The sequence below is a fragment of the Kwoniella bestiolae genome, chromosome 6, assembly GCF_000512585.2.
Source record: "Kwoniella bestiolae CBS 10118 chromosome 6, complete sequence".
NCBI lineage: Eukaryota > Fungi > Basidiomycota > Tremellomycetes > Tremellales > Cryptococcaceae > Kwoniella > Kwoniella bestiolae.
This window is the reverse complement of record NC_089246.1, coordinates 594,730-619,349: the sequence shown is the minus strand read 5'-3', so window position 1 is coordinate 619,349 and position 24,620 is coordinate 594,730. Positions and strand designations below refer to the sequence as shown.

The window sequence follows — 24,620 nt, the reverse complement described above, 5'->3', positions numbered from 1 at the left end:
ACCATCCCAACATCGATCCCTCAGTTACACCTATAAATGCAATCCCCCCTCCTCCCCAGGCGAAGAGGGCGCCGCCGATCCCCCACCTGCGTTCTCCACTATTTCTCTGGGTAATCTATTCACATCCACATCGCTGTCATTCCCATTGCCATTGCCATTGCCATTGCCATTCGCCTGTGTCTGTGTCTGAGAAAGGTTCGGGTCCTGCTGCTGCTGCTGAGGGGGTTTGGCATGATCGATTGACAGGCCGTAATGTTCCAATCTGGCATCTGAGCCTAGCTTATTGATTAGGGCGAGTTTGATCAGGGTTATTCGTTCGGATTGACTTGATCTGTGTGTATGTGAAGTGCAAACGCAAATCAGCAATGACGCTTATAGCATCTCGGTGTTGACGTTCAAATATCACGTATTCTATTAGATGATAGCTGAGGTGTATGTGAGACGGATTAGACTAGGAATAATACGGTATTTCAATCGAACTCAGCAAGATGCTCATCAACTCACATCGTATCTTCGTTTTCCCTATATGCCTTCTCAATCTCCCCATCTCCATCTTCATCTTCCTTCCCCTCTTCTGAATCCAAGTACGATCTGAGGTCGGACTGGGTCCGCTGTAGGTGCTTAATGGAGTTCTCTAATCGTTTGATCTCTACGTGACATGATGGGCATCAGCTCTTCCTGTGAATGAACTCGAGAAATACAGGTAAGATTGAAGTGGATATGTAGACTTACCATTCACCAGCGTCTCCACTTCCAGGCCCATAGCTTCTTCCAATGAGAATGGCTGAGAATGTCTGGGGGTGAATCCTATGGGTGTCATGGTGGGGTCATTCGGATGCTGCTGAGGGGTAGGAAATCTATAGGAAGGATCGATTATGCTTTGATGTATCTGGCCGAAAACTATCAATGTTGTTGCCGATGCGAGCAAATACGACGAGGCTAAGGTAGGTTTGAGGTGATTTATCCTGCGAGCTCGTGAGGTGTCCTTGAGTGATATTTTATAAAAGCATGGTACCAAAGGTTATCAAAAGACTTGACAAAGTGATTGTCGTCATACTCTTTTTGCCTTTCCTCCACCATTCATGTCCAGTTTGATGTCCGGGCAAAGTCCAAATCACCCAGTAACATGATGCAGTGGTATGCATCGTTCCAGTCCACCTCGCTGTGACACGCTCCACCGACCACTGACCACTGACCAGAGCACATATTCCAGTGTGACAATGATGAGCAGACAGATACTGTAGATCGGCGGCCGTAACATCGTCTGAATGGTCGCGTGTTTCTTTTGATTCGATCGAAAAGTGCTGTTGTAACATCATCATTCGACACATAGTCATTGCTTCGCAAGATCAGTAACCTCTTCAATTCAGTCAGATCGTACTCTCATCTCAACTCAGTATAGTCACAAAACATCAATCCAGTCGCTCGCACAAAGTATAGACCGTACAACCAACAGCATCATCAAGTTCAGCCTCACGATTGTTCCATTCAAACTAAAATACCGATTCATCCTCGCCACCTCTCTCTTACTTCTCCTTCCTATCCTTGTCATTTTGTACAATCTAATAAATACAATGCCCCTACCACCGCTAGTCTCCTCCAACCTCCCATCTGCCACAGGTCCATACAACGTAGGCTACATCCCCCTCTCGCATAAACCCATCTCACCCTTCTCCCACCCACAACCACTATTCACCGAAACCACCACACCAGCACTGAGAGTACACGATATTGGATATTCAGTGTTTTACCCTGCTGATAGCAAGAAAGGGCCCAAGGGGGTCAGCTGGGTACCTCAGCCTTTCTGGGGGGTCGTTAAGGGTTATGAGCTGTTTTTGCAGGGGAAGACTGGGCAGGCTTCTAGTAGAGGGATGAGGTGGTTGGGTGGGTTTACCTTCTCCTCAATCAAACTATATGCTGCTGCTGATGGGTATGTACAGCTAGTACCCTTGGATATATCGCTGGTAGATTACGGGTGAGTCAATCTTTCCACCCCGAGCAAAGTATATAAGTATATATGGTGAGGGTCATTCGCTCACACGACCATCGTCCATACATAAATAGATCCCAGTCCACCCTTATGCCCCGCTCCTCCCTCCTACCGCATCATCAGGCAAATATCCCCTCGTGATTTTCTCTCACGGTCTAGCAGGTACGCGGCACACCTACTCCCAATTCTGTGCCGGACTAGCATCAGAGGGGTACGTGGTGTTGGCTTTGGAGCATAAAGACGGGAGTGGACCCGCTGTGTGTCTATCTGCTGAAGAGGGTAATGGGGATGGCAAGGTTCTGCATTATATCAGGCAGGGCGATATCAAGTGGGTGACAGTTCCAAGCTGCATCTCAATCTTATCAGAGAGCACGGTGGGTACGGCGCTGATCATACGATCGCATTGGCATTACAGATGGGCTTCAGGCGAAGATAAATCTTTGACGCACTTCCGAACTCTCCAACTTGATATCCGCTCAAGGGAGATATACGAATCGTACCACACATTCAAGAATCTAATCACCAACAACTCGCTGGAAGGTAATAACGCTTATAACCTACTAAGCGAGGTGGGCGATAACAAGGAGAAAGAGAAGGATGTGGAGAAAAAGAAAGCGTGGATTGACAACCTGAAGGAGAAGGTGGATTTCGAAGATCTTAAGTTGACGGGACACAGTTTCGGAGGTGGGACGGTGGTGAGTTACTATCCCTGTGGTTGTATTATCTCAGAATTGAGCCTTATCAATCGGAGTGGACCAATATCTGCGATGCTGCTTGTGCATACTACTAAATTCGCAATTTTCCATCAGCTACACATCCTCCAAACCCCTTCTCCGGACCCCACCAACCTCCCTCCTCTACCTATCAAACACGCCATAGCCCTCGATCCATGGCTCGAGCCCATCCCTTTACCATCCTCATCTACCAAATCTCATCCCGCCATGCCTCCTATCCTCGTAATCAACTCGATTGGATTCACCGAATGGTCGAATCATTTCAAGAGATTGGTAGGTATGATCAAGAGTGCGCAGGGGAGTTTGGTCAGTATCGTCGGTGTAGGGCGTGAGTCATCCTGTCGATCTCTGTAGTATGGCGATCGACAATGTGAGAGCTAAATCTGTGCTTGGGAATAGATCAATCATTCTCCGATTTCCCACTACTAGACCCCCGATCGCACAACTCTGCTAAGCTCTTACTGAACAAGATCCACGATCTATCTACGGCGTTCTTACAAGGCAAGTTGAATGAAATGGTCGATATCAAGGATAAGAAGGCGGATAATGGAGAGCTGGTGAAGAATGAAAATGGGAAGTTGGGTGATAAGGAGGGGGAAGTGATTGTACATCTTATTGGAAAGGAATAGATGTTATTCAGAGATAGAATAATGGGTAGAAGGATAGACATCCTTAGATGACTCGGGAGAAACTGATGAGTCTCGCAAATACATGGAATTTTTGTTGTTTGTACTGTATTCACAGCATACTCATGCGACTTTGTACAGGACCTATTCAGATTTCGGTCATGGTGTAAAAGACCTTCTGGAGAGTATCCTCCTTTTGTTACTATATGCATGTACTGCTGATGTATACTTCTGACATACAAGTTTTTTCTTTCCTCGGTATCAAGAGGATCCATCACCTAATTGACATTGTTCGTTATACCCATACCCATAATCGCAGGTGACGGATGTATGCTATATATACATTGATTTTGGAGCTGGCCTTCACTGAACTCCAAGACCGACCGATGGTACAGATGTTATCTTCGCCTCGTTCCCACCCTCCTACATCCGCTATATCCCCTCCAGCGCACCAGGCCCCTTCTTCCAGAACAACCTGGGTCTAAACCTAGTAGGTCTCATCTTCAACACCTCCCTCTCCTTGTGTTTCTCATCTGACCACCCCCTCAGTCCCTCCCCAGTGCCATTCCTATCGTACGTCCTATCCCTGTCCCTATCTCTGGGGTGAGGAGGTCCTGCCACCCCCCTGGTTCCAGGAGGTACGATGTTCGCTCGACCTCTTATACCCATTCCATTTTGCCCTCTAATCGGTCCAGTCGGGACTATAGCATTCACGCCTGTCAGTGGTGCACTGGGTGCGGGTACCGGTCCACCTCTACCGCCAGTCAATGGAATCGGTATAGGTCCATTTCCAGAGTTGGTAGGTAATCTGTCGTTCCTGCTTATAGGTACTTCTCTAGCCCCACCACGAGGCGGAGGGGGTATCCTGCCTAATCCACCTGCACCGGTCAATTCGAATATCCATTCGTCCCCACCCTCTCCCTCTCTCACGCTCAGATCCAACTTCCTCCTCCCATTTGCCCACGCCGATTCCTCCTGACCTACAAGGTCCAACAGTTTCTCTTCAGGTATAAAGTGGATCTTCAACACATCCCCAGTATCTTCCGGCCATTTCTTATCTTCTATCCTCTCCGCCACTTGGATCGCGTCCTCCACACTGCCATAAGTGGCATATGCGTGCGACTTGACACCTGATAGCCAGAGACCTTCGTATTCCTCCGAAGCGAAGGGCATTCTGGCGGAAGGTAATTTGGCGAGAGACGATGATGAGGGGTGGAGGTACGAGTGCAGTGTCGAGTGGAGTAATGGTCGTTTCAAGTTGTTGATGTATAATACAGAGGTGGGAGGTTCTTTTATGTGTGAGAGTGAGGCGGGTAGATCTATCTTCTGTCTTTTGGGTTTACTCGTACTTGTGGGTGAGATTGATCTGGGGCGTTTCTTACTTTCGTGTTCTTCCTCTTCATCCTCGTCAATTTGCATATCTTCGTCCTCGCCTTCATCTTGCTCAGTCTTAGGTAGAGGAGACAGCCTCCTAGGTGGACTTGGTGTAGGTCTATCCATAGCTAGATCTTTCGTTTCCTCCTCGGCGACTACCTTCGCAACCTCCCCATCTAACGCTTTCGGTTCCACCTCTTCCAAACTCTTCTCCACTGGAGGTGTCTTGTGATGCTTCGAAGCGGGGTTCTCAGGGTACCCATCAACCATGACTTTCCCAACATCTTTCTCAGGACTTGGTAAAGGAGATAACCTCCTGGGAGGACTGGGTGTGGGTGATAAGGTAGCTTTGGCCTCTTCTTCAGCTACTACTTTGGCGACTTCCTGGTCTAATGCGGCTGGTTCGGTCGATATTTCATCTTTGAGGGTCAGGTCTGAAGGTGCGGAATGATGTTGCGTTGAGGGGTCTTCGGGGAAGCCGTCGAGCATTGAACGGCCTACGGCTTCGTCCTCCTTTGGTGCTTCCTCATTTAGTGGATTTGCTTCTTCCGTTTCTATTGAAGCAGGTGGAAGCTCTCCTTGTGTTGAAGATTCCTCTTGCTGGGATTGAGAGTCTTGGAAGGCTTGCAATCTATCTGCGAGCTGTTTGTGGTACGAGTAGCTCATCAGCTCCTGGTCATCTTCCCCGGTTGAATGAACGTAAACAGCAAGAGCAGGTGAACTCACATCCTTCTTCAGACCCTTTGTATCCAACCCTCTCTTAGTCAGCTCCTCTTTCAGCTCAGCTACTTTCAGGGACTTGACGTCCACCGTGGGGTATTCTGACATTGTACAGAGGCATGTATTGATGACTGTATGGTATACGATGGTATTTTCTCTGCTTTGCTTATATTGTTGAACAGGAGCAGAGATGAGACATGAACATCATTCCAGCTCGCTGCTCATCGTCATTTGGCGGATGAGACTTTAGAACGGGGGCAATAGCGGGATCAACTTGAGTTGTAATGACATTACAAACGCCATTACGATTTCACTATCCACCTCCACCTCACCGTCTCCTATCGTCAACACGGTCGCAAGGGTTGACTCTACGTGCATTGATGAGCATCTTCTAACCCGTAGTCCACCAGTCTGATCTCATTCAAAGTGAAAAGGGAAAGGGATATCAACATGTCAGCCGGAGCCAAGCAGTATAAAGCCATAGGAGTGAGTCGAGTTGCAACGATTAATTCGAGTCGCACATCCCCTCGCTTCACCCCGACTAGCAGCTGATGGAACGTCTGGACGCAGGATGATATATGGAAGAGGACAGATAAAGTGGTACGTGATCACTTCTGACAGCCGATGTTCGCATGTGGTCAGAGGACAAGGGGGGATTAGCTGATCTCTTTCTCTTACGACAGAACGCTGAGCTGTTCACGTTGACATACGGCGCATTGGTAGTTCAACTTATCAAGGTATGTACCATGTTTCGTCAATTCAGCTGGGCATTGCCGACAATTGTATAATAGCTGATCTCAAAATCATGGATCAGGACTACGAGGACTATGGAGAAGTCAACAAACAGCTGGAGAAGATGTACGTGAATCACCGTACTATGTCTTTTCCACATACACTAGCTACATCATCGGCATGCAGATGTCACTCTAGGTCTATTCCCAAGCTGACTGATCTATTCTTAATAGGGGCTACAACATCGGTACAAGGTTGATCGAAGACTTCTTAGCTCGTACAGGACTACAGAGGTGTCAGAGTTTTGCAGAGACAGCCGAGGTGATATCAAAGGTGGGTTGATTGAATCTCACTCGAGAAAATCACTGTGATCGCCTCAATTCTCTTTGACATCGCGAAACATGTACACATACATTGCTCTCAATCTATGACGACTGGCCGAGCGGTCGGTGGCCAGTCTGCTCTATCATCCTCTTCTCAACGCATTATGGCAAATTACGGCGAGCTTCGCTAATCCCCCTGCTCTGATACACAGGTCGCCTTCCGAACGTTCCTCGGCATCTCCCCCTCTCTATCTTTCCCACCCCCATCAAATTCCCAACAGCCTGCATCAAATCTTCCCCAGCCGAACGAGTTCATCTTAACGTTTGATGAAAATCCTCTTGCAGAATTTGCAGAACTACCCAGGGACGCTAGGGAAGGCGGTCTGTGGTTCAGTAACGTCCTGTGTGGGGTTGTGAGAGGTGCTTTGGAGATGGTAAGTATACTTTTACTCTTTGTCTTCCTATCGCGGGCCTAGAATGTTCAAGTCAGATCACGCGATATCAGAGATCCGTGTGTGCTTAAGAAGACCATCTTGGTGAAAAATGATTCTGTGAAGCTGGAATTGGACACCTGCTCTCCGACCGCCTCTCATTCTTCTGCTCCGTACTGCAAGTCAGTACCGTCCAGCTGACGACTCAACACTGCACAGATCCAGATGCAAGTGGAGACTCGATTCTTGTCGGACGTACTTCGAGGCGACGACTCGACAGAGATGTATGTGAGGTTGGTCAGGATACTGGAGGAGGAACAACCGGAGAATGATGAGTAAATGAGTAGGTCAAGTAAAAATGTGCCCTGGTGTTTGAGTGATGAAGACGGGCAATAGGCCTTGGAACCGTTTGTATAGATAATGCATACATACCTCGCGAGCTAGCAAAGCTTTGGTTTCTGTGATCTCAGCCTGCTGGGGAAGAACGTATGCTAGCAAGTGTACATTGTTAAGCAAAAGATGCATTCCGTTTCGTTCTGAAGGTGTATCCCTGATACTCAGCAAGCAGAAGCATGCAAAACGGATTGCTCCCCCTGGGTGATCGCTTTGATCGATAATGACGACAGAGATGAGGTTAGGATGATCAACGACAATACCATACCATCACGACGTGACTGATTTACAACATAGATGACATAAATAACCCCACCATTCTATTTTTAGGTCCATGTCACGTCAAATTGCGGGGAAAGGTTCACCCATCCCTCTGTATGCAATATCACACCGAATGATGGAGAGGACTGCATTGCATTGCATAGCCCCTGTTCTATTTTGGTAGTGATGCAGAACCCACGTTCCGCTGCGAAGTCAAGTCGAGGCGTAGAGTGACGCAATATTGGGGACTTTCAATTCATTCGTCGTGCGAGGGAAGGGAAGGGGTATGACGACTTCTCCCATCATGCAACTATTCAGTCTATTCAATCTGGAGGGATATATATACTTGGTACTTGGATCCAGTCCTCCCTCCTCTGTTTCATTCATACAATAATAACGATACCTCACGAATAACGAAAACACAATTTCCAATCAATCAGATAGCAAGACAAGATGGGTGAGTAGAACTTCCAAGTCTAGCTAGCCATTAGCAGGTATACCTCATACAGGCACAAGCTTATAGTCTGCTGTTGCATGAACAGGTCTCTTCGATTACTTCAACAACGACGATTCGGGCAATCAACAAGTCTAGTGAGTTTCGTCTCAAAAGGTTCCTCACCACCAGCACCTAGTAGGCTTTGCTGACTACTTGTTCGTAGCAACCTCGACCCAAACAATGAGGAACACAAATCCAAACTCTCCCACGAGTTGATCGGGTGGGTACTCACTCACTCCTCAAGTCTTCCCACGCATACGTATAGCTGAGGTGTATCATTATCAGCGGAGCCGCCGGGTTCGAAGCTATGAAAGCATATGAGAATCATTTGCAAAGGGAGGGCAAGCCTGCTAACGTGAGTACTGCACGCTCCTTGCTGACCACATCTCCCCGAATCTCCGTCTTCCACTATACACAATGACATTCTGTCCATTCCATACTCACCTCTGTGATCCCTGCTCCAATGTCGCTGATTGTCCTCTCGGATTCGCCAGCACGCCTTCGCTAAAGAGCTCATCGCCGGTTTCGCCGCTGCGGAAGTAGACAAGCTCTTCGAGACCAAGGGTGGGTGCAATCTCCCATCCTTCACATTGCATTCTCTGTCCCACCTCCTATCCATCTTCCCCTCCCCTTCTCTCTCCCTCCTCCTCTCCCTCTCTCTCTCCCCTTGGACACCTGTACATACGTTGTATGCTAACAATTGAGCTACATCACAGGTCTCGACGCCTACGATCGAGAGGAAGCCAAGAGACACGCCAAACGACAAGCTATCGAGGCGCTCAACCAATCTGGAGAGTACTAAGCTGGACTTAGCTGTGGTGTATTTTGAAAACGTATACTCAGACAATATGATGGTGAGATGAATATGCGTTAGAAGTTCGCTGCGCACATTGACGAAGCGATCTTTGCCTAACCTCCAAGAAAATCCCACTGACTACGCCGCATCGTGAACCTCCTCACACTCTTTGAGACGCTTTAACATCCTTTCTTGGCTCAGGAGCGAGATTACCCTTTGATGGCTCCGGAGTCAATCAATTCGCCTCTTCGACCTTCGACATCCTTTGTATTCTATGATCCTCTTCAAGTGCCAAGGAGCTGGGCTGAAAGGACAAGCCAAGCCCTGACGACAAGAGGATCGAACGTCGTCTCGGCTGATCTGTCTAATCATGAGCCAAGAAGGGTTCCAAGGCCTTGTCATACCGCCAGATCGCTCAGGAGATGCATTCTGATAAGTTGCGTTTCAGTCAGCTTCCTCATATCTATTACTAACTGATATGACGAGTCCATTTACATTTATCCTAGAACTTGAAAGTCCATCTTTCTGACAAGGTACACTCATACTTCCATATCTGATCTATTATATCAGAATACTCGTAACGCAAGCTGCAACCGCGCAAAATGATATACCCAAGTACTATCACCTTCTTATCGCTCCTCACATCGCTGCTTGTCTCAGCACTACCTCAAGAGACGGGCTACCCCACCTCAGCTCCCGCCGAAGCATCAGGCTACCCTCCTCCCACCGCTACCTCGGAAGACGAGCCCGCCACCACCATCTCGAGCACTACCTACACAGGGCCCCCTCCAACAGATACTCCCAAGATATTCATCGACGTCGAGCGGGGAATCGTCATTGATTCGGTCGACCCGAATGGCGGCGGTGTAGATGGGCGATGGTCAGGAAGGGGCAGGTATTTCAGGGCGTTCCAATTTGATGATACCTTCACTGCCGAGATGTTCCAGGCGAGGTTCTACGACGTGCCGGAAGATTGGGATAGGGCGACGGGGCCGGATCATCGGGGGTATTATACTTGGACAAGTGGGGTGGCCACTAGGACTGCTACTGTGAGTGTGACCCCCTTCCTTGGTGTGGAAAATCAGAACGGAGAGGGTTGGTAGGCTGATCAGATGGATGGTGGTTGGTAGTGCACGGTCCAGGTCACTGCTAGTCCCACTACGCATTATACGCTTTCTGTGTATACTGCAAGTTTTCCGACGCAGACTCCAATTGTGGATGGCGTGGCTCAGCTTTCGTGTCAGTAGGGACAGATTGAGAGCAAGGAAGCAACGTCTCATGCAAATGCTCAGAGTGATTTGGCTCATCCCCCATCCTGTATATATAGAGACAGTGAAGATCATCAACAGGAGCAGCAAAGTTGTCTTCATGCAGTCCAGATTATTCTCCATTGACTTTGGGTCGTATTCCGTAATTTGATGTCTACAAGGCATGAGTTCATATCACCTATCAAAGGCTACAATCTTACCAACGTAATCTCCATCTAAGAGGCCAGAGCAGATCATTATCTATATACAGCACGTGAACTCCATCAAGGAGGTATCAAGGGCATTCGTGAATCGTAAATTGTAAATCTATATACAAGCCTTCCATCAAGGAGAGCGTTAAAAACCAAAATGTTCATCCTCAAACTCCACCCCTCCACAACCCCTAACTTTGTACTCTGCCACCCCTCTCACGGCACCCCTCACACCCTGAATCAAGCTCTCAGGTCCACACGCAGTGATCAGCATCCCCGATGGATCAGTCATCATCCGTCCGTATCGCGCTATCACCTCGTCGGCGAGCGAATCCAAGAAGATCGAGAAATCTGGTCTGATGGGGTTGACGGAGATAGTGGATAGTGGGGTATTATGCTTGATGGAAGATGTAGTTGACGTAGAGGAGGTAGAGGGGTTTCTACACAGATATTGGTATTTCTCTTCATCCGCTGCAGAGGGTTGTCGTTTGAGTCCACCGGTCATTTCGCTGACTATCCAATCGTCAGGTAAGAGGTTGAGGGGTGAACTCGCAGGACAGCGAGTGACGAAGATCTTCACTCTCAATGCGGTGGGACTCGGTCGTTTGTATCCCTTTCGACGGCCTTCGATGCATTGGATTTCCCATTGCTTAGCTTCGTTGACCAGATCCAACAGAAGTGGCATCAGCGGTTTGGCGACGTCTTCATTTCGGACCATCCAGATCAGGTCGATCGTTCGTGCTCGTACCACTCCGGTGGGTGCACGTCGAACCAAGTCTTGAGCGAGAGATAGGGATTGGGTGATACCTGATCCACCGGCGACAAGCACGACGGACGAGAATGACGGTGCGAGGGTATTTCCCAATCCTCCATATGGACCTTCGACGATCACAGTAGCCTGGTTTCGTCCGCCTTCAGCTCGATCTTCTAGATCTGACGATCGTTGAGCGAGCTCGTGTAGACTGTCGGTCCAGTCACCAGCTCGTTTACACATGAGGACCAAACCGTCGCCGTTGGGTGCAGACGCGATGGTGAACGGGTGAGACTCGAAAGCTTTCCTGAATCCCAGAGCGGGAACTCGAATACGAACGTGTTGACCAGCTCTCCAACCGGTTCGAAGAGCTGGGAGGGTGATGACGGTTGTGCCTGCACCGGGAAGTGCCTGGAGCTCGGCGTGGGCAATTCGAGTTTTGGTGAGAGAGCAAAAGATGGATACAGCGTAGATGACTCCGGCGGCGACGCTATAGGCGCATGTCAGCGATGTAAGGATTGAGGTGCAGGTTGTGACTCACCAGAAAGGCACAGTCTCTGGTACGTGCAGAGCAAGACCGAGGAGCATGCCGACCATTCCGATGAAATGGCAAATCTAAACAACGCATATCAGCTTGAGCCCAACGAGCGAGGCGAGGGTAACTTACCTCGAATATCCCGTGACAGGCCTTTCGGACCCAAGGCAGAGAGGTGATGACGATGAGGACCAGGGCAAAGTACGACATGATACCCCACATGGCGAAGGGTTTGGAAGCGTTGGTAGCGAATTTACCAGCGACGGTCCACTTGTACACTTCGAGGAGTAGCCGTCAAGTCAGTGCTGTATCTCTCAATCAAGACTTTGACTCACTGAAAGCAGCCGCATGGATCGTACTAGCCAGAAATACCACCCTCCCCACGATCTTATGGTAAATCTTCAACCTCTCATATCCCTTCCCCACGCACAGTCCAATGATATTCCCTCGTACTCCCAGAGCAACCACAAGGGGAACTTGCGCAGTAGCCACCGTCCCGGACCTCATCCAGTCCGCACCATATCCCTTATCTTTCGATTGGGGTGTTAAATCGGATTTCCAAATTAACGCAAAGCATATCAATACCATATATCCGGAGATGAGGTAGAGCTGAGGGAGGGTAATGAACGATTTGAGGTGGCTTGGGAGTTTGGATAGAGGGGTGAATAGCAGCCAGGAGGATAAGGGGAGATGATGCAGGAGAGGAACGATGTGAGGCGGGGGATAATGGATGGGACCGTCGAATGTAGGTGAAATGTCGATGGGTGAAAGAGCCTTTTCGTCGAGAGAAAGAGAAGAGGCGAAAGGATCTTTCTTGGAACAACTATCGTTATCTGGTGAAGTCATTGGCGAACTAACCTCAATTCGTCTATTCTCTCCCTTTTTCAACACCCATCCTTGGGACAAGTCTCCACCGGACACTTCTCTCTTGGGTTGGGGTCTGATAGTTTCGAGTGCCTCTTTGGAGTACGGGTAAATCTTGACCATTTGGTCTTTTTGATTTTGTTGTTTTTTCGATGAGGATGAAAGAGAAGCGAAGAGCCTGGCGAGGAAGCGAGGATGGGAGATGATCATGCACAGGACGAGGAGGCCGAGAAATGCGAGGTAGAGGTTCCGGGGCATTGAGCCTGTCAACGTTCAAAGGTATGAGATCAGCTTTTTGGGTAAGACTTGAGAATGCGGCATCTGGAATATACAATGTGTGAGAAGATCACACTCACTGCTCATCTCCGCTTGATCCTCTTTCTGCTGCTGCACCACCTCCGTCATATTCACACTCTTCTCAACTGCCGTAGTGGTAGGTACAGCAGCAGCGACAGTCTGGGTAGCAGCGAGGGCGTTGAACGTGACCGAGGCTCCGTAGAGGACATTGGCGAGGGAAGGATCACCGATGAGGGGCATGTTGATTTTGTTTTTGGATTAGAGGTGTAGTCGTATCAGAGAGAAGGGTTTAAAGAGTGTTTCGATCAAAAGAATGACTGTTGTTGTTGTGGGTTATGTTTTGTTTTTGGATTGTTGTTCAAAGCATCGGTGTGTATGGTACAACAATGAGTGTAGTTGTGAAAGCTGCGAGGGTGAATGAGGAGCATTAGTAATCTATTTATATGATATATATATGTATATATCAATAAACGGATGAATGGATGAAGAAGAGAAGGATGATGATTGAAGGTGAAACTCACACGACGAGGGGACCTATCAATGATGGTGGATGGAGTGATCCGTGCGCAAAGGTATAGGTGATACTATTTATTGGGTTGATTGATTGACGCCAATAAATCCAACGAATTCCGCCTTTCCCAATCCACTGGATAGTAAGAACAAAGAAACCTAATTGACTAAAGGTGGTCCAGCACCTTTATATCTTCTATTCCAACGACAGATCTAGGAGGGCGATTGCTGCAGATTGAGCAGTGAAACTTTCGTCTAGGGAGGAGTCGGAGTCGGAGTGAGATTGGACGTTCCTGCGCCTCTTGCCTCTCAGTGTGTGATATGTACAGTACAATGCGATCTTGTTCTACGGTGTCGTGAGGTGTTGCGGTCGAGTAACGGTGTCGAAGGAGTGCAATCAATCGATGATACTATCCAATAATGAAAATGAAAGTCGTGAGAAAGATGAGCAGATGAAAGAAACAAGAGTACAGTGCATATAACGATATCCATAACCTCAATTGCTTCATGTAAAACTTCGCTTCACCTTCCCTTGTTCTTGTCTTTTCTTCTTGGTATCACACAATCACAATCCCCCATTCCTCCCTTGGTCCTGGTCGTCACGTTTCGTCTCGGATTAACGTTAAAATTCGTGTATTCTTGTATTCTTTTGGTGAATGCCGAAATGCAGACTGCGAATAATCTGGTACAGCTAGGTACTACGCGGTGGCGGTTTCAGGGTTAATAAGGATTTAAGGTGTGTGCGAGGGATAGAAATCAAGATGACGTGAAGGACGCGTTTCAGCTTGACTTTGTCTTTTGGTGAATCTCACGTATAAGATTAGAGCATAGCATACATATATTAGCATATGACAACTTGCTTGGCTTATGACCGCACTACATAGAGCACCGTTGGAAATTGACAGATAACCTCGAAACATCCATCATGATGATCAATGCAGGCAAGGTGTCCTTTTGTGATTGATTAGGTTTATACTCCAAAGGTACAACTGTATTCAAGCGGTTAATTGAAATGCGATAAAGATAGTTCGACATGCTCCGAAACAGCAAATCATCCAGCTCTCATCTATCAGTACATCAACAACATGATATGTACAATGCATCATCTCTAGGTGTTTCTATTTCCATTCTATTATTCTACTGCGCAACACACACTCTAGATATCTCCCCACCCCTCAACAGGTCCAGATAACCATTCCCCACCCCACGTCCCATCATCCCCTCGAGTCAATACAACACAATCTTCCAGCCTCACTCCAATGCCCTTTAATCCATTCACTTCGTGACCATTTGAAGGTAAATATATCCCAGGTTCAAGGCTGAACACATTCCCAACCTCGATCTCCCTTTCACCCTGCGGTCCTTGGATGACATAAGGCGATTCATGTCCTTCTAAGCCTATTCCATGGCCCAGTCGATGGGTGAATATGCTATAGTCGATACTGTCCTTCGAGGTTGAGAGGGAAAGGGAATCGCCGTTCTTCCAATTTGATACGACCGCACGAGCAGATTTATCGAGATCACCGAAAGTGAGAGTTCCGTTTGATGAATTGAGTAGTTCGTATGGTGCGATTTGGGCTTGACGAACGGTTTCCCATAGTTTGATGTGTGATTTGGGGATGGTGGATGAAGGAAGGGCGAAGGTCTGTAGAAGCAATAAGGGCGAATTAGCATGGGTGTATCGTGGGAATCTAACCTGATGTATATCAAGGTGATGTTCAGTCAACTCCAGAGATACTCACCCTAGTGATGTCCGACACATACCCACCCCACTTCCCACCCGCATCGATCAGAACCAGATCCTTCTTCGTCAATTTCCGATCCGTGCCCGACCCATGTGGAAGAGCGGCATTTTCTATCCACGTCCAAAGTCAGGTGTCAGACAGAAAAAAATTACGCAAGCGCAGTCGACTGACCTCCAAACAGGACCAATCCCTCACCACCTACCATCCCCGTCCTACCCATCTCTTCCTCTAGGATCTTACTAGTTTGAGACTCGCTTATACCAATATACATCCGCTGTCTTGTCTTCCTGATCGCATGCAGGGTGAACTATAGGACCAAATCTTAGCCAGACCCTTCCATTTCCGCTTCACGATGTCATGCGATTCCCTTGTCCATAGATAGATATCACCGAGCATGTTCAGATCTAATCGAAGGGAAATATGGAAACACCCTTGTACGATGCAATGAAACAACCCACCTGATTAGCACACCTCATCAGTCCCACCTCCCACCCCTCCTTCCTCTCCCTCAATCCCCTAATCTCATCCTCCAATCCCCCCTTGTTCTCCGCCTTCATGTCCCTCTTCAATCCTCTACCTACAAACTGCCTGACTCCATCATCCAACATAAATCCCCCTACACCCCTCTGGGCGAGATACGATGATAAAACGGAATAGGGCGACTCATCTTCCCTCCATTCTACCCATTCTACCTTCTCTCTCACTTCCAATGGTAAATCATTAACAACCAAGCTCGCTCGGAGCGTCTCAAAGGAGGGAGTGAGGATGGTTATACTGGAATTATGTATGGCGATTAGGAAGGGTCGTTCGGATAGGTGCCATGAGGAGGGTGAGAAGGCTGTGAAATACGAGGTGGAGGGGGATGGCTCCGATATCCACGCGACCCCATTTTGTAGGATTGATGAGAGTTTATCGAGGCGAGTAGCGTATAGTCCATCAGGGGGTGATAGGAGGGAATGGCAGTGGGATATGAAAGATGGGTCTAGTGGTGGGACGGAGATGTGTTTGGAGAAGGGTAGGGAAAGGGAGAAAGGGTGGAGGATGAGGTGGAGGATGAAGAATGATAAGATCAATCCTATTCTGAAGAGGATAGGTATCCTCCCTTTCTTGTTCTTCGGTGAGCGGCGGGGTAGATCGTATGACTATTGACAGTCATTCATCAATAAAGTACTTGACATCAGAAGACGAGAGAAAACCAACTGACCTGTTTCTCCAAATCACCTTTCCCCCACTGCGAGGGTTCCGTAATTTCTACACCCCCCAAATACACTGGGTTATCTATCTGCACAAGGGTCCTAGCTTTGAGTAAAGGTTGGTCATCTGAAATGCTGAATGCTAAGAATTGGTGATCATATCGCGGTCTGTGGACCTCTTCCTGCAGATGAGGAGGTATACAGAACATCTCTTCACTTGGTACCGATTATTGTGCCTGCAAGATACGCTCTGATCTAAAGATATGACGATAGAGAGCGACCCCACCCAAGTACAATCGTTGCTATCAGATTATCTATGGTCTATCGAGTCAGATACAAAGATACTCGTAATCCTTTGTCAACATCAGGATCTATCTGCTATCTCATCGTCACTACTGACCATTGACAGTCCGGCGGGATCAAATTCCGCAATCGGTAATTCCCGGCTGATCCATCCGGTGGAGGTGGTCCGCCACTGCAGGAGAAGGAGATACTCGAGTACATGAGATTGAGATGCATGATTATACTATATTCCCTTTGTTTTGCTTCATTCCGTTCACACATACTTGATTATATACCTTTTAAAGAGAATCGGATTTACCAATTATATTATAACTCCTATGAGATCGCCGGATTATCGTCCATAATTATATAAATTGTACTTTTACCCCCTGCGATCCTTTAGACAATCGATTCGGCTAGGTGAAACAAGCCAAATTAGTACATCTCTCACAAACCTCAAACCTCACAAAAGAAGCTTTCAACTCACTATCTTCGAATGGATTTTGAGCTGGATACGACACAAGACAGCAGCGTCAGTGCACATTCGGGATTCATTTAAGCGATGTAGTCGGAAAGCCATACTCACGATCGTATGGGAACTTTCTTACGGCGACATCACCAGCGTAAGTGTATGGATCCCAGGTGACTTGCGACTGTAACAAGAAGGCGTGATCAGTGATGAGTCTCTCTTTGCTAGTGCTGTAAGTAACATTTTACTCACCAGATCGATCTCGCCGAATGCCTGTTGACTGTCGAAAGTGTACACATCGCTGACTTCTCCCTCGTCATAGTCGATTCTGATTTGCTGAGAAGTCTGTCTAGAAGGATCACCAAGGAGGTAGTTGTGAGGGGTGAGGACCATACCAGCTTGGGCGGTTGAGAAGACAGTCTGGTAGGGGTTCTTTCAGCTTCGAAGCTCGCTTTATCATGAATCGGAAACTTACGTTTGGCAAGTCACCGGTGTGTGGAACGTGGTGCATTCCCAAGTTGAACCAGAACACCCTGAAGCCGTAGAAATTAGTATCGAGAAATTCTGGTAGAAGTCATGGGGCAGCACTCACAAATCCTCTTGGAGGAGGTTTTCTCCGTCAAAGAATTTATCGAAGTTTACCTGGAGGATCAATGTCAGCTGATCGTTGAGAATCGAACACTAGTGTTCATCACTTACCAGAGGATTAGCAGTATCGTAATCATTCCAAGCGCTAGAAGCTCTCAACTCTGAGTCCTTGTACTTGGAGACGTAGTAAGCATGTGTGGCGAAGCCTGACAGAATTGGTCAGCTCCTGTGTCCGAGTTCCACAGAACTATGGTAAGCTCACCAGCAGAGTTGAGCAAGTTGCTGGAGTTGGTGATGGTCAGGTGCATACCCGCACCACCTCGACTGGGCATGATTTTGTATCCTCGAGGTTCGCCGTACTTGTTTGGTGCGTCTTTGTTGACTACAATTACCTGCTCTTGACCGTTGGCAGACCAGTTCTAGAGAGACTGAATTAGCCTCACAAAGCGGGGCATCCCCGCCTATCGATCACTCACCATTTTACCCTCATCCTCGGTGGCGACCTCCTTCCTATACATATGCATGGTGTTTCTTGGACCCTTGTGCCATTTATACTCCTTCTCAACCGCTTCGATAACATGCTTGACAAGGGTGTTGTTGGTTCCCAAGATATCGAAGTCCGCTTTGAAAGTGAGCGCGTGGTCGTGCATAGATCCAGAGAGCTACCGGGCCTATCAGCAAGTTATCATTTTCGAAGGTGCATTACTCACCCCATCATGGATATGATACCCATACTCGTCGTTCTTGGCGTAATAAGCAGACTGGATGTAACCGGACGCTCGCACAACAGTCTCGATAGTACCGTCCATGTAGAAGTTGTAATCAAAGTTGTAGTCGTAATTGCCCACGGTGGAGATACTTCGCACGGTCAAAGCGATACCCTTGGTGACAGATACGTAAGACTGGGTGGAGTGTCGTTGAATAGGGTGGTTGAGGTCAGACTCAAAGATCGAGATACCGCATCGGTGGGACTGTAGTAAAGTTAGCAGCTGAGATTGTCGCTGAAACAGTTCTGTAGACCCACCTTGGACAACTCAGAAGCATGAAAAGAGGTGTTCATGCAGTAAGCATATAGCGGCATGTCATATCCCGGTACTTGGGAGAAGGCGTATGGACCGAAACCGTAGTAGGTGTCCATGTAAGATGTACCAGATTGGACAGGGTCATTTCCAGCATAATGAGCCACAGCTTCCTGAAGACCGAGCTCGTAGATAATTCGTTGACCTTTGTATTTGATATCATAGAGTCGCATACCGGTGTCTCGGGTGAATCTATAGGAAGATCAGCACGAGTTCACCAAAGGTGTGCGAGAACTTACGTGAGGTAGAAAGTGAAATCCATCCATTCTACATATTTATTCTCCTCGTCCACTTTGAATCGCTGACCACCTGGTTGAACGCTCATAGGAGGTACTTCTTCATCGAAGTCGAGTTTCTTACCGGTCCTATCGGTTTCGATCCATTTTTCTCCCATGTTAGGAGTGTACTTCTGGAAATCAGAAGATTGCCAAGCGGATCTGAACTCGTCGATAGAAGTGTAGTACTCGTCACCGTACAAAACACCCAGGAATTTCCATTGTGACTTGTCTCGGCCGGTGATGTCGAACTGCATGTAAAGACCTTGAGGGAGGAGGGTTTCGCCGTCGAAATTGATTGACCCATTGTTCATTTGTCGAGTAGCGGGATATCGCCAGAACCCAACCTGTGTAATCGTCAGCACAAATTTCCGTCGCTCAAGAGGAAGAACTCACCCAGTCAATCACATGATCATTCCCATCCTCATCCTTCTCATGCCAAAGTGGGTCAATACCCCACATGTCAAAGGTCTCTTCGAGGTCTTCTTCAGTGTCGATGGTAGCTGTGATATCGTCAGCTCGGTTCAAATACCCTGTGACTCACCATTCAACACATCCGAAATGATATCCTTCATTTGCATGGCAGTATCGGTGAAGAGGCCACTTCTCGTCAGCTCAATCCGCTTCAACGTAAAACTCACTAGTGCCCATCCATATCGTATACTCTGATCTTAGCTTCAGGAGCATGAGTACCAAAGGTGTAAGGGTAGTACATCGAATCGTTGGTAATGGGAATAGGACCAACCACCCAATCTTGAGCGTAGGGTTCTTCCGTAGCACCGAAAAGCAAACTTGCCAAAGCCCATCTCTCAGGTTTATCACCCTCTCCATCTAAGAAATTCAACGCATCTGTTTTATTGGGAGGCAAAAGATCCACAACCATGATGGTGTTATCCCAATCACCCGCATCGTCCACCGCTGTGAGGTTGAGGTCTTCTTTTGAATGGAGGAAACTGATCACATCAGCTGCTTCGTCGTTGGTCAAGAACTGCCAGATGTTGGTTTTTGGTGCGGTGGTGGTAGGAGACGAAGAGGAGGTATCGACCGAGTCAGTGGGTAGTTGACGTCTGTTAGGTCGCCAGCCTGGTCTGCGGATTGAGGAGATCTTGGGTTGGGGTAGGGCGAGGGTGCTGCCCAGGAGAGCGAGGAGGGGTAGAGTGGAGGACCACATTGTGGGTGGTTATAGGTGACGAGGAGGAGAATAACAAGTAGGAAAAGGATAGTATTTGTTTTTGAGAATAGAAAGAATGATGAGGTTGGAGAAGAGAAGAGGAAGAAGTGTTCGACATACTAATTAACAGTAGTATATATACATATATAATATATACAGTATACACGATAATGGCTCATCCCACTCGGCTATTCGGTTCCATCCAGATCATTGTACTCTTCTCAACTGCACAGCATTCCAACCAATCATACACCTCGCACAGACCATGTTCATCAGAACAGACACGACCCCAGATCTGATTTGATGAATTGATGGCAACAGTGTGTCTCACCATGTGTGGGACGATCCCTCCCCCCTCCTTTAGCCCCATTCGGCGATCTATACAAGCAGCTCACTCCCGCTTTCATCTCTTTTACCCTTTATACCAACTCATTCCTGAACTATGGGAAAAAGCCATCTATCTCATATGCAACTCGTAATGTTCATCCTTCTCTTATCTCTGACTGTTGGTACTGGTACAGGATTTACCCGAATTCTCGGACATGAGCTTATCTCTCATACCAAGCGGACACATGCGAGACAACCCCCGTGCCTGGGTTTGGTGCGCCACAAATGAATGAAAAATGGAAAGATAAGGAATTCTCGGAACTCCCTCATGCCCACTTTCAAATATTCAGTCCCGCTCAATGACTGGATGGGCAAGTATGCTCATCTTCCTATCTTTACGAGGGAGAGATCCGGTAATGGGCGGAGGAAACGTGACGCCGGAGACCAGCTACGCAAAAGTGGTTCAGTGCATCTTCAGCGTTTGTTTTGATACCGTTTGGGTGCACAAGAAATAGCCGCCGAAAGCGAAAATTACGGGATTCGATTGACGATTCAAGGATTTTGACGTGGTCAATCTTACAAGTATAGTGATAGGCATTGGTCATTTCGAGCATATCATTTGTTCGTATCCTGACATGTGACAGTAATGTATACAGTGCCTCCGGTAATTCGTCTTGACCGTTCAATCTCAAACTACTTCCCGACTATACAACACATAGAAGCGGTCATCTATGGTTGGTGGATTGAGATGACGATATGAGAGAGAGAGAAGCTCTTCATGCAAGGCAGAGTCGACTGTCTGTCGTACTTGTTCTACTGACACTAGTGCCTCATGTGTTCCGTAAAGTGGAGAAGGTCGTCCCGTTCAGTGGCAGATGGGCAAAGACGCTCGTCCGCTTGACTTTACGGCGTAATCATTACTCAGAGATCACTTCGCATCACCTCATGAATTCTACATACAAGACAACATGAACGAGGGAGAATCCCTTGCAATTGGGGATGTAGAAAGACCTCTGCTGTCAGACATATTATGTTCGGGCTTGTGAAGCATCAACATCGATGGAATGAAGGTTGCAGGGGGTGGGTCAATAATAAATCGAGTGTGGGATGAACAACGCAGGAAGATGATTGTTTGATAGGTTGATTGGGTTGTAGAGATATACATGATGTTCCTTTTTCAGGTAGATAGATTCATATACAATGTACCAGTCAACATATCATCGTCTCGTCGTTGACCCTGCAACCTCCGCCTTGCTTCGTTCACTGTATCTGACAAGCTCAGCATAATCAGCAGAGGTTCGCATCCTTACTTACATGACAACATCATGATATACCCTCACCTATTAGATCTGATGCGGCCTTGGCCCACCCATCAATACTCCTCGCACAACATACAGTCCCGTTGTTGTGTAACATCGAACCACCCGGCCTCGAGGAAATCCTCTTCTTCAGCCAATCTCTCTTCTGATCCCACTCTGTGTCTAGCGTATTCGATAAACTCCAACAGTTGAATGTAATGGATCGGAATGCTTTGACCGATTTTGATTCGATTGACTTTGAATGGTTCAACTGAGGCGGAAGGCTTGATGATAGCCGGTTTAAGGTTGTTGAACAGCAGATCAAGGCAATCGTGGTGTTCATCTAGCGTGAGTCGAGAGGGCACTTTTGATATCGCCATCGTAGATCGCGGAGAGACAGTAGAGCAGAAAAAGATCCTGGAAATCTGCTGTTGATGAGGTATACTTTGGGGATTTTCTAAATAACGAACATCGTGCCAACTGACTTCCTTGACTGAATCTCTCCATCCTGGTAGGAGGAAGTCAACACACTTCCTGAGGTTGTCCCAGCTTGCTTGATCGCCCGTGATCTGACCCAATGGTCCCCAGATCCTGTGTTGGACGTGAACGCACAGGCGAATAGGACGCACAAATGGGGAAGTGGGCGGACAATCGATTACATCGCAATCGATTTGCCTCATGACAGTGTATTCGATGGTGACGTCTGTAACATTTGCGAAGGTCTGATGGGGCAAAAGCGAGATTGCGGGACCAGAATTAGGATTATCTTCACAGACGATATTTTTTCTAATGAAGGCGAGGAATCCGATGTGTGGGAATGTGAGGTGCCGAGCATGCTGGAGGAGATCAAATTTCCTTACATGAGCTTCGAATTTTGAGTGTAGATCGAGTATGACGTTTTCTCTCATCATTCTTAAACAAGTTTCCATGTCGAAGCTGTCGTTCTTTACATATCTCTCCAGTCCATGGACTAATTTTATATCTCCTTTCCTAGCCATCTCCCAGCAATCCCGTAGAGCATCTTTTTCGTGTCATACTCTGTAAATGCCAAGTGGCGATACAGGTATCTACCATATATTTTGTAAGCCTTCTTCGAGCATCTCATCAATTTGAGAAGTAAGGGTAGTTTTTCTTCGAGCAAGTCGTAACGGGTTGAGAGATGGTGGAAGATGTTGCGATGGATCTCTTCAGGAAGGTCGAGGAATCTGGATGAGGAAGTCAAATGTGTCATTCCGATGAAAGCAAGTCAACAGTATCGATATCTAGGTGACATATGCAAGGCGGATCAGCGACGTCAACCTCTCTCCACCTTCCTTCTCCCCTAGCAAGCTGCGGACAAATGGTTCATTAGCTCACCGGTACAGAGATTTGGATCGGTTGCTTGTACCTTCGTGGCTCGCTTGTTCTAGGGATATCATCTATACTGTGGAAAGTTGAGAAAGAAGGAAAGGAAAAAAGATAGGAATCACAGTCAACGTTCGTTCACGGTACTAAGCTTGACTATCATCTCCCCACCTTCGCACTGTTCACTTTCTAAGGTTCCTTTGATTGATCATCAGATCGATCATGTTGTCTTGCCCAGCTTTTCCTCCCCTTCTTAGGAATCCCGAGATGCAAACCCAATGATGGATGATGGGGGGTGGCTTGCCACCCCTGTATCTCCTCTTCCATGGTCGAGATGAAGGCTGCATGTAAGAGTCATATGATTCGAGAATACGCAAGCATCAGTGAAGTTGAAATGCATCGATGAGTTGACTGGAATGCATGCACAACGGTAGACGCGTGCGGAACCGAATATTCAGGGTCCAAGCATTTTTAGGCGGTGGCGCCCGACGCGCACAAACTCTAATCGGGCTAATTGATCTGTGGTGGAAAATTGTCTGTAGCTCGCCTTCCTCCAAACGGATTGGATTCACTTCGAGACCAAACGAGAGCGCACAAGGCAGTCGGTCCGGATCGGATAGTGGTTATTCCGTTGCTTTGCTATGTTCGAGATTCGAAAGGCAATGCCGAGAGGCTCGTGAGTTCGAATCTCACTTCGGACGATTGGAAATTCCTTTTTCTTGGGGGGAGGCGCCTAGAGGTTTTTGTGTCCGATGGGACCTAAGTGCCACTTGTGTATCGTCTTGTGGAGGTGTCTGGTCGAACCTGGAGCGAAAGATTGGCGAAAATCTGAAGTAAATTGGCGGAATTGGGCTTTTTATCAGAGGTTGTGTATGCCTTCAGAGTCTCAACATATCCTGTCATTTTCGGACAGCCGTCTGCTCAACTCTGCAGCACACTGAGTCCAGGACCTCAGAACAGGCACGCAGCAACGGTCATAACCACTATCCGATCCGGACCGACTGCCTTGTGCGCTCTCGTTTGGTCTCGAAGTGAATCCAATCCGTTTGGAGGAAGGCGAGCACGCCGCCCTCAGAGCCTCTCCGCCGGCCCTCAGATCCCTTACGGGATCCTCGGTTCCAGCTTCGAGACTCCTCGGACTGGCGTGCATCATACTCTGCTGCCTTACCTGTCTGCCTGCGGCAGACGTATTTTATCTGTTCTGGGACTTGCAGCGAGATCAAACGTGCTTGGGTGAAAACCACTTTGCGGAACACACAAGTGTGGCGCCTTGTTCAGGTTTTCGAGAGTCGCTGCTGAGGCGCTTGTTATTGATAGCCATCGTTGTCCCCTCAGGTGTCCGATGATGATAATCTATTGTTCAAATCAGTCAACAAAACTCGCAGAGACACTTCAGTGTTGATTAAAGAACATAACAATGCAGTGCCCTGACAGCCTGGATGACGCAAGAACAAGTACGTAATTTCCGTTCATCCACCTCGGTCATCTGCCACGCGATCCTCGGATCAACTTACCTCGAAGAATCGAGCGACTGATTTCCCGTTTGGTCAATTGATT

The 24,620-nt window shown here is 47.8% G+C and overlaps 11 protein-coding genes across 11 annotated transcripts; 4 read left to right on the top strand and 7 right to left on the bottom strand.

The window, feature by feature from the left end:
• Nucleotides 1-30: 30 nt before the first annotated feature.
• Nucleotides 31-820, bottom strand: I302_107430 (uncharacterized protein; the record flags this gene model as incomplete). The annotated part of the gene is made up of 3 exons (XM_019193438.1): nt 31-331; nt 505-649; nt 733-820. The coding sequence occupies 3 exons, from the start codon at nt 818-820 to the stop codon at nt 31-33; spliced, it is 534 nt and encodes a 177-aa protein (XP_019044915.1).
• A 754-nt stretch (nt 821-1,574) lies between these two features.
• On the top strand, nt 1,575-3,353 carry I302_107429 (uncharacterized protein; the record flags this gene model as incomplete). Its single annotated transcript, XM_019193439.1, has 6 exons — nt 1,575-1,884; nt 1,941-1,975; nt 2,065-2,318; nt 2,406-2,685; nt 2,800-3,052; nt 3,124-3,353. 6 exons carry the CDS (start codon nt 1,575-1,577, stop codon nt 3,351-3,353), a joined length of 1,362 nt encoding a protein of 453 aa, XP_019044916.1.
• A 429-nt stretch (nt 3,354-3,782) lies between these two features.
• Nucleotides 3,783-5,552, bottom strand: I302_107428 (uncharacterized protein; the record flags this gene model as incomplete). Its single annotated transcript, XM_065870458.1, has 2 exons — nt 3,783-5,366; nt 5,451-5,552. 2 exons carry the CDS (start codon nt 5,550-5,552, stop codon nt 3,783-3,785), a joined length of 1,686 nt encoding a protein of 561 aa, XP_065726530.1.
• Nucleotides 5,553-5,894: 342 nt separating this feature from the next.
• On the top strand, nt 5,895-7,269 carry I302_107427 (uncharacterized protein; the record flags this gene model as incomplete). The annotated part of the gene is made up of 7 exons (XM_019193441.1): nt 5,895-5,930; nt 6,015-6,044; nt 6,128-6,181; nt 6,259-6,302; nt 6,410-6,509; nt 6,712-6,933; nt 7,150-7,269. The coding sequence occupies 7 exons, from the start codon at nt 5,895-5,897 to the stop codon at nt 7,267-7,269; spliced, it is 606 nt and encodes a 201-aa protein (XP_019044918.1).
• A 768-nt stretch (nt 7,270-8,037) lies between these two features.
• On the top strand, nt 8,038-8,882 carry I302_107426 (uncharacterized protein; the record flags this gene model as incomplete). The annotated part of the gene is made up of 6 exons (XM_019193442.2): nt 8,038-8,041; nt 8,127-8,175; nt 8,244-8,300; nt 8,366-8,435; nt 8,575-8,644; nt 8,797-8,882. The coding sequence occupies 6 exons, from the start codon at nt 8,038-8,040 to the stop codon at nt 8,880-8,882; spliced, it is 336 nt and encodes a 111-aa protein (XP_019044919.2).
• Nucleotides 8,883-9,478: 596 nt separating this feature from the next.
• Nucleotides 9,479-10,123, top strand: I302_107425 (uncharacterized protein; the record flags this gene model as incomplete). The annotated part of the gene is made up of 2 exons (XM_019193443.2): nt 9,479-9,925; nt 10,007-10,123. 2 exons carry the CDS (start codon nt 9,479-9,481, stop codon nt 10,121-10,123), a joined length of 564 nt encoding a protein of 187 aa, XP_019044920.2.
• A 357-nt stretch (nt 10,124-10,480) lies between these two features.
• On the bottom strand, nt 10,481-13,022 carry I302_107424 (uncharacterized protein; the record flags this gene model as incomplete). Its single annotated transcript, XM_019193444.1, has 5 exons — nt 10,481-11,576; nt 11,628-11,701; nt 11,754-11,899; nt 11,957-12,748; nt 12,842-13,022. The coding sequence occupies 5 exons, from the start codon at nt 13,020-13,022 to the stop codon at nt 10,481-10,483; spliced, it is 2,289 nt and encodes a 762-aa protein (XP_019044921.1).
• A 1,426-nt stretch (nt 13,023-14,448) lies between these two features.
• I302_107423 (uncharacterized protein) lies at nt 14,449-16,439 on the bottom strand (the record flags this gene model as incomplete). The annotated part of the gene is made up of 5 exons (XM_019193445.1): nt 14,449-14,937; nt 15,035-15,147; nt 15,209-15,344; nt 15,496-16,179; nt 16,242-16,439. 5 exons carry the CDS (start codon nt 16,437-16,439, stop codon nt 14,449-14,451), a joined length of 1,620 nt encoding a protein of 539 aa, XP_019044922.1.
• Nucleotides 16,440-16,911: 472 nt separating this feature from the next.
• On the bottom strand, nt 16,912-19,385 carry I302_107422 (uncharacterized protein; the record flags this gene model as incomplete). The annotated part of the gene is made up of 13 exons (XM_019193446.2): nt 16,912-16,928; nt 17,000-17,020; nt 17,099-17,165; nt 17,234-17,401; nt 17,457-17,514; nt 17,574-17,623; nt 17,681-17,775; nt 17,832-17,988; nt 18,046-18,231; nt 18,280-18,540; nt 18,594-18,840; nt 18,888-19,270; nt 19,320-19,385. 13 exons carry the CDS (start codon nt 19,383-19,385, stop codon nt 16,912-16,914), a joined length of 1,776 nt encoding a protein of 591 aa, XP_019044923.2.
• Nucleotides 19,386-19,563: 178 nt separating this feature from the next.
• On the bottom strand, nt 19,564-20,094 carry I302_107421 (uncharacterized protein; the record flags this gene model as incomplete). Its single annotated transcript, XM_065870457.1, has 1 exon — nt 19,564-20,094. One exon carries the CDS (start codon nt 20,092-20,094, stop codon nt 19,564-19,566), a length of 531 nt encoding a protein of 176 aa, XP_065726529.1.
• A 1,699-nt stretch (nt 20,095-21,793) lies between these two features.
• Nucleotides 21,794-22,099, bottom strand: I302_107420 (uncharacterized protein; the record flags this gene model as incomplete). Its single annotated transcript, XM_019193447.1, has 1 exon — nt 21,794-22,099. The coding sequence occupies one exon, from the start codon at nt 22,097-22,099 to the stop codon at nt 21,794-21,796; it is 306 nt and encodes a 101-aa protein (XP_019044924.1).
• Between the last annotated feature and the right edge of the window lie 2,521 nt (nt 22,100-24,620).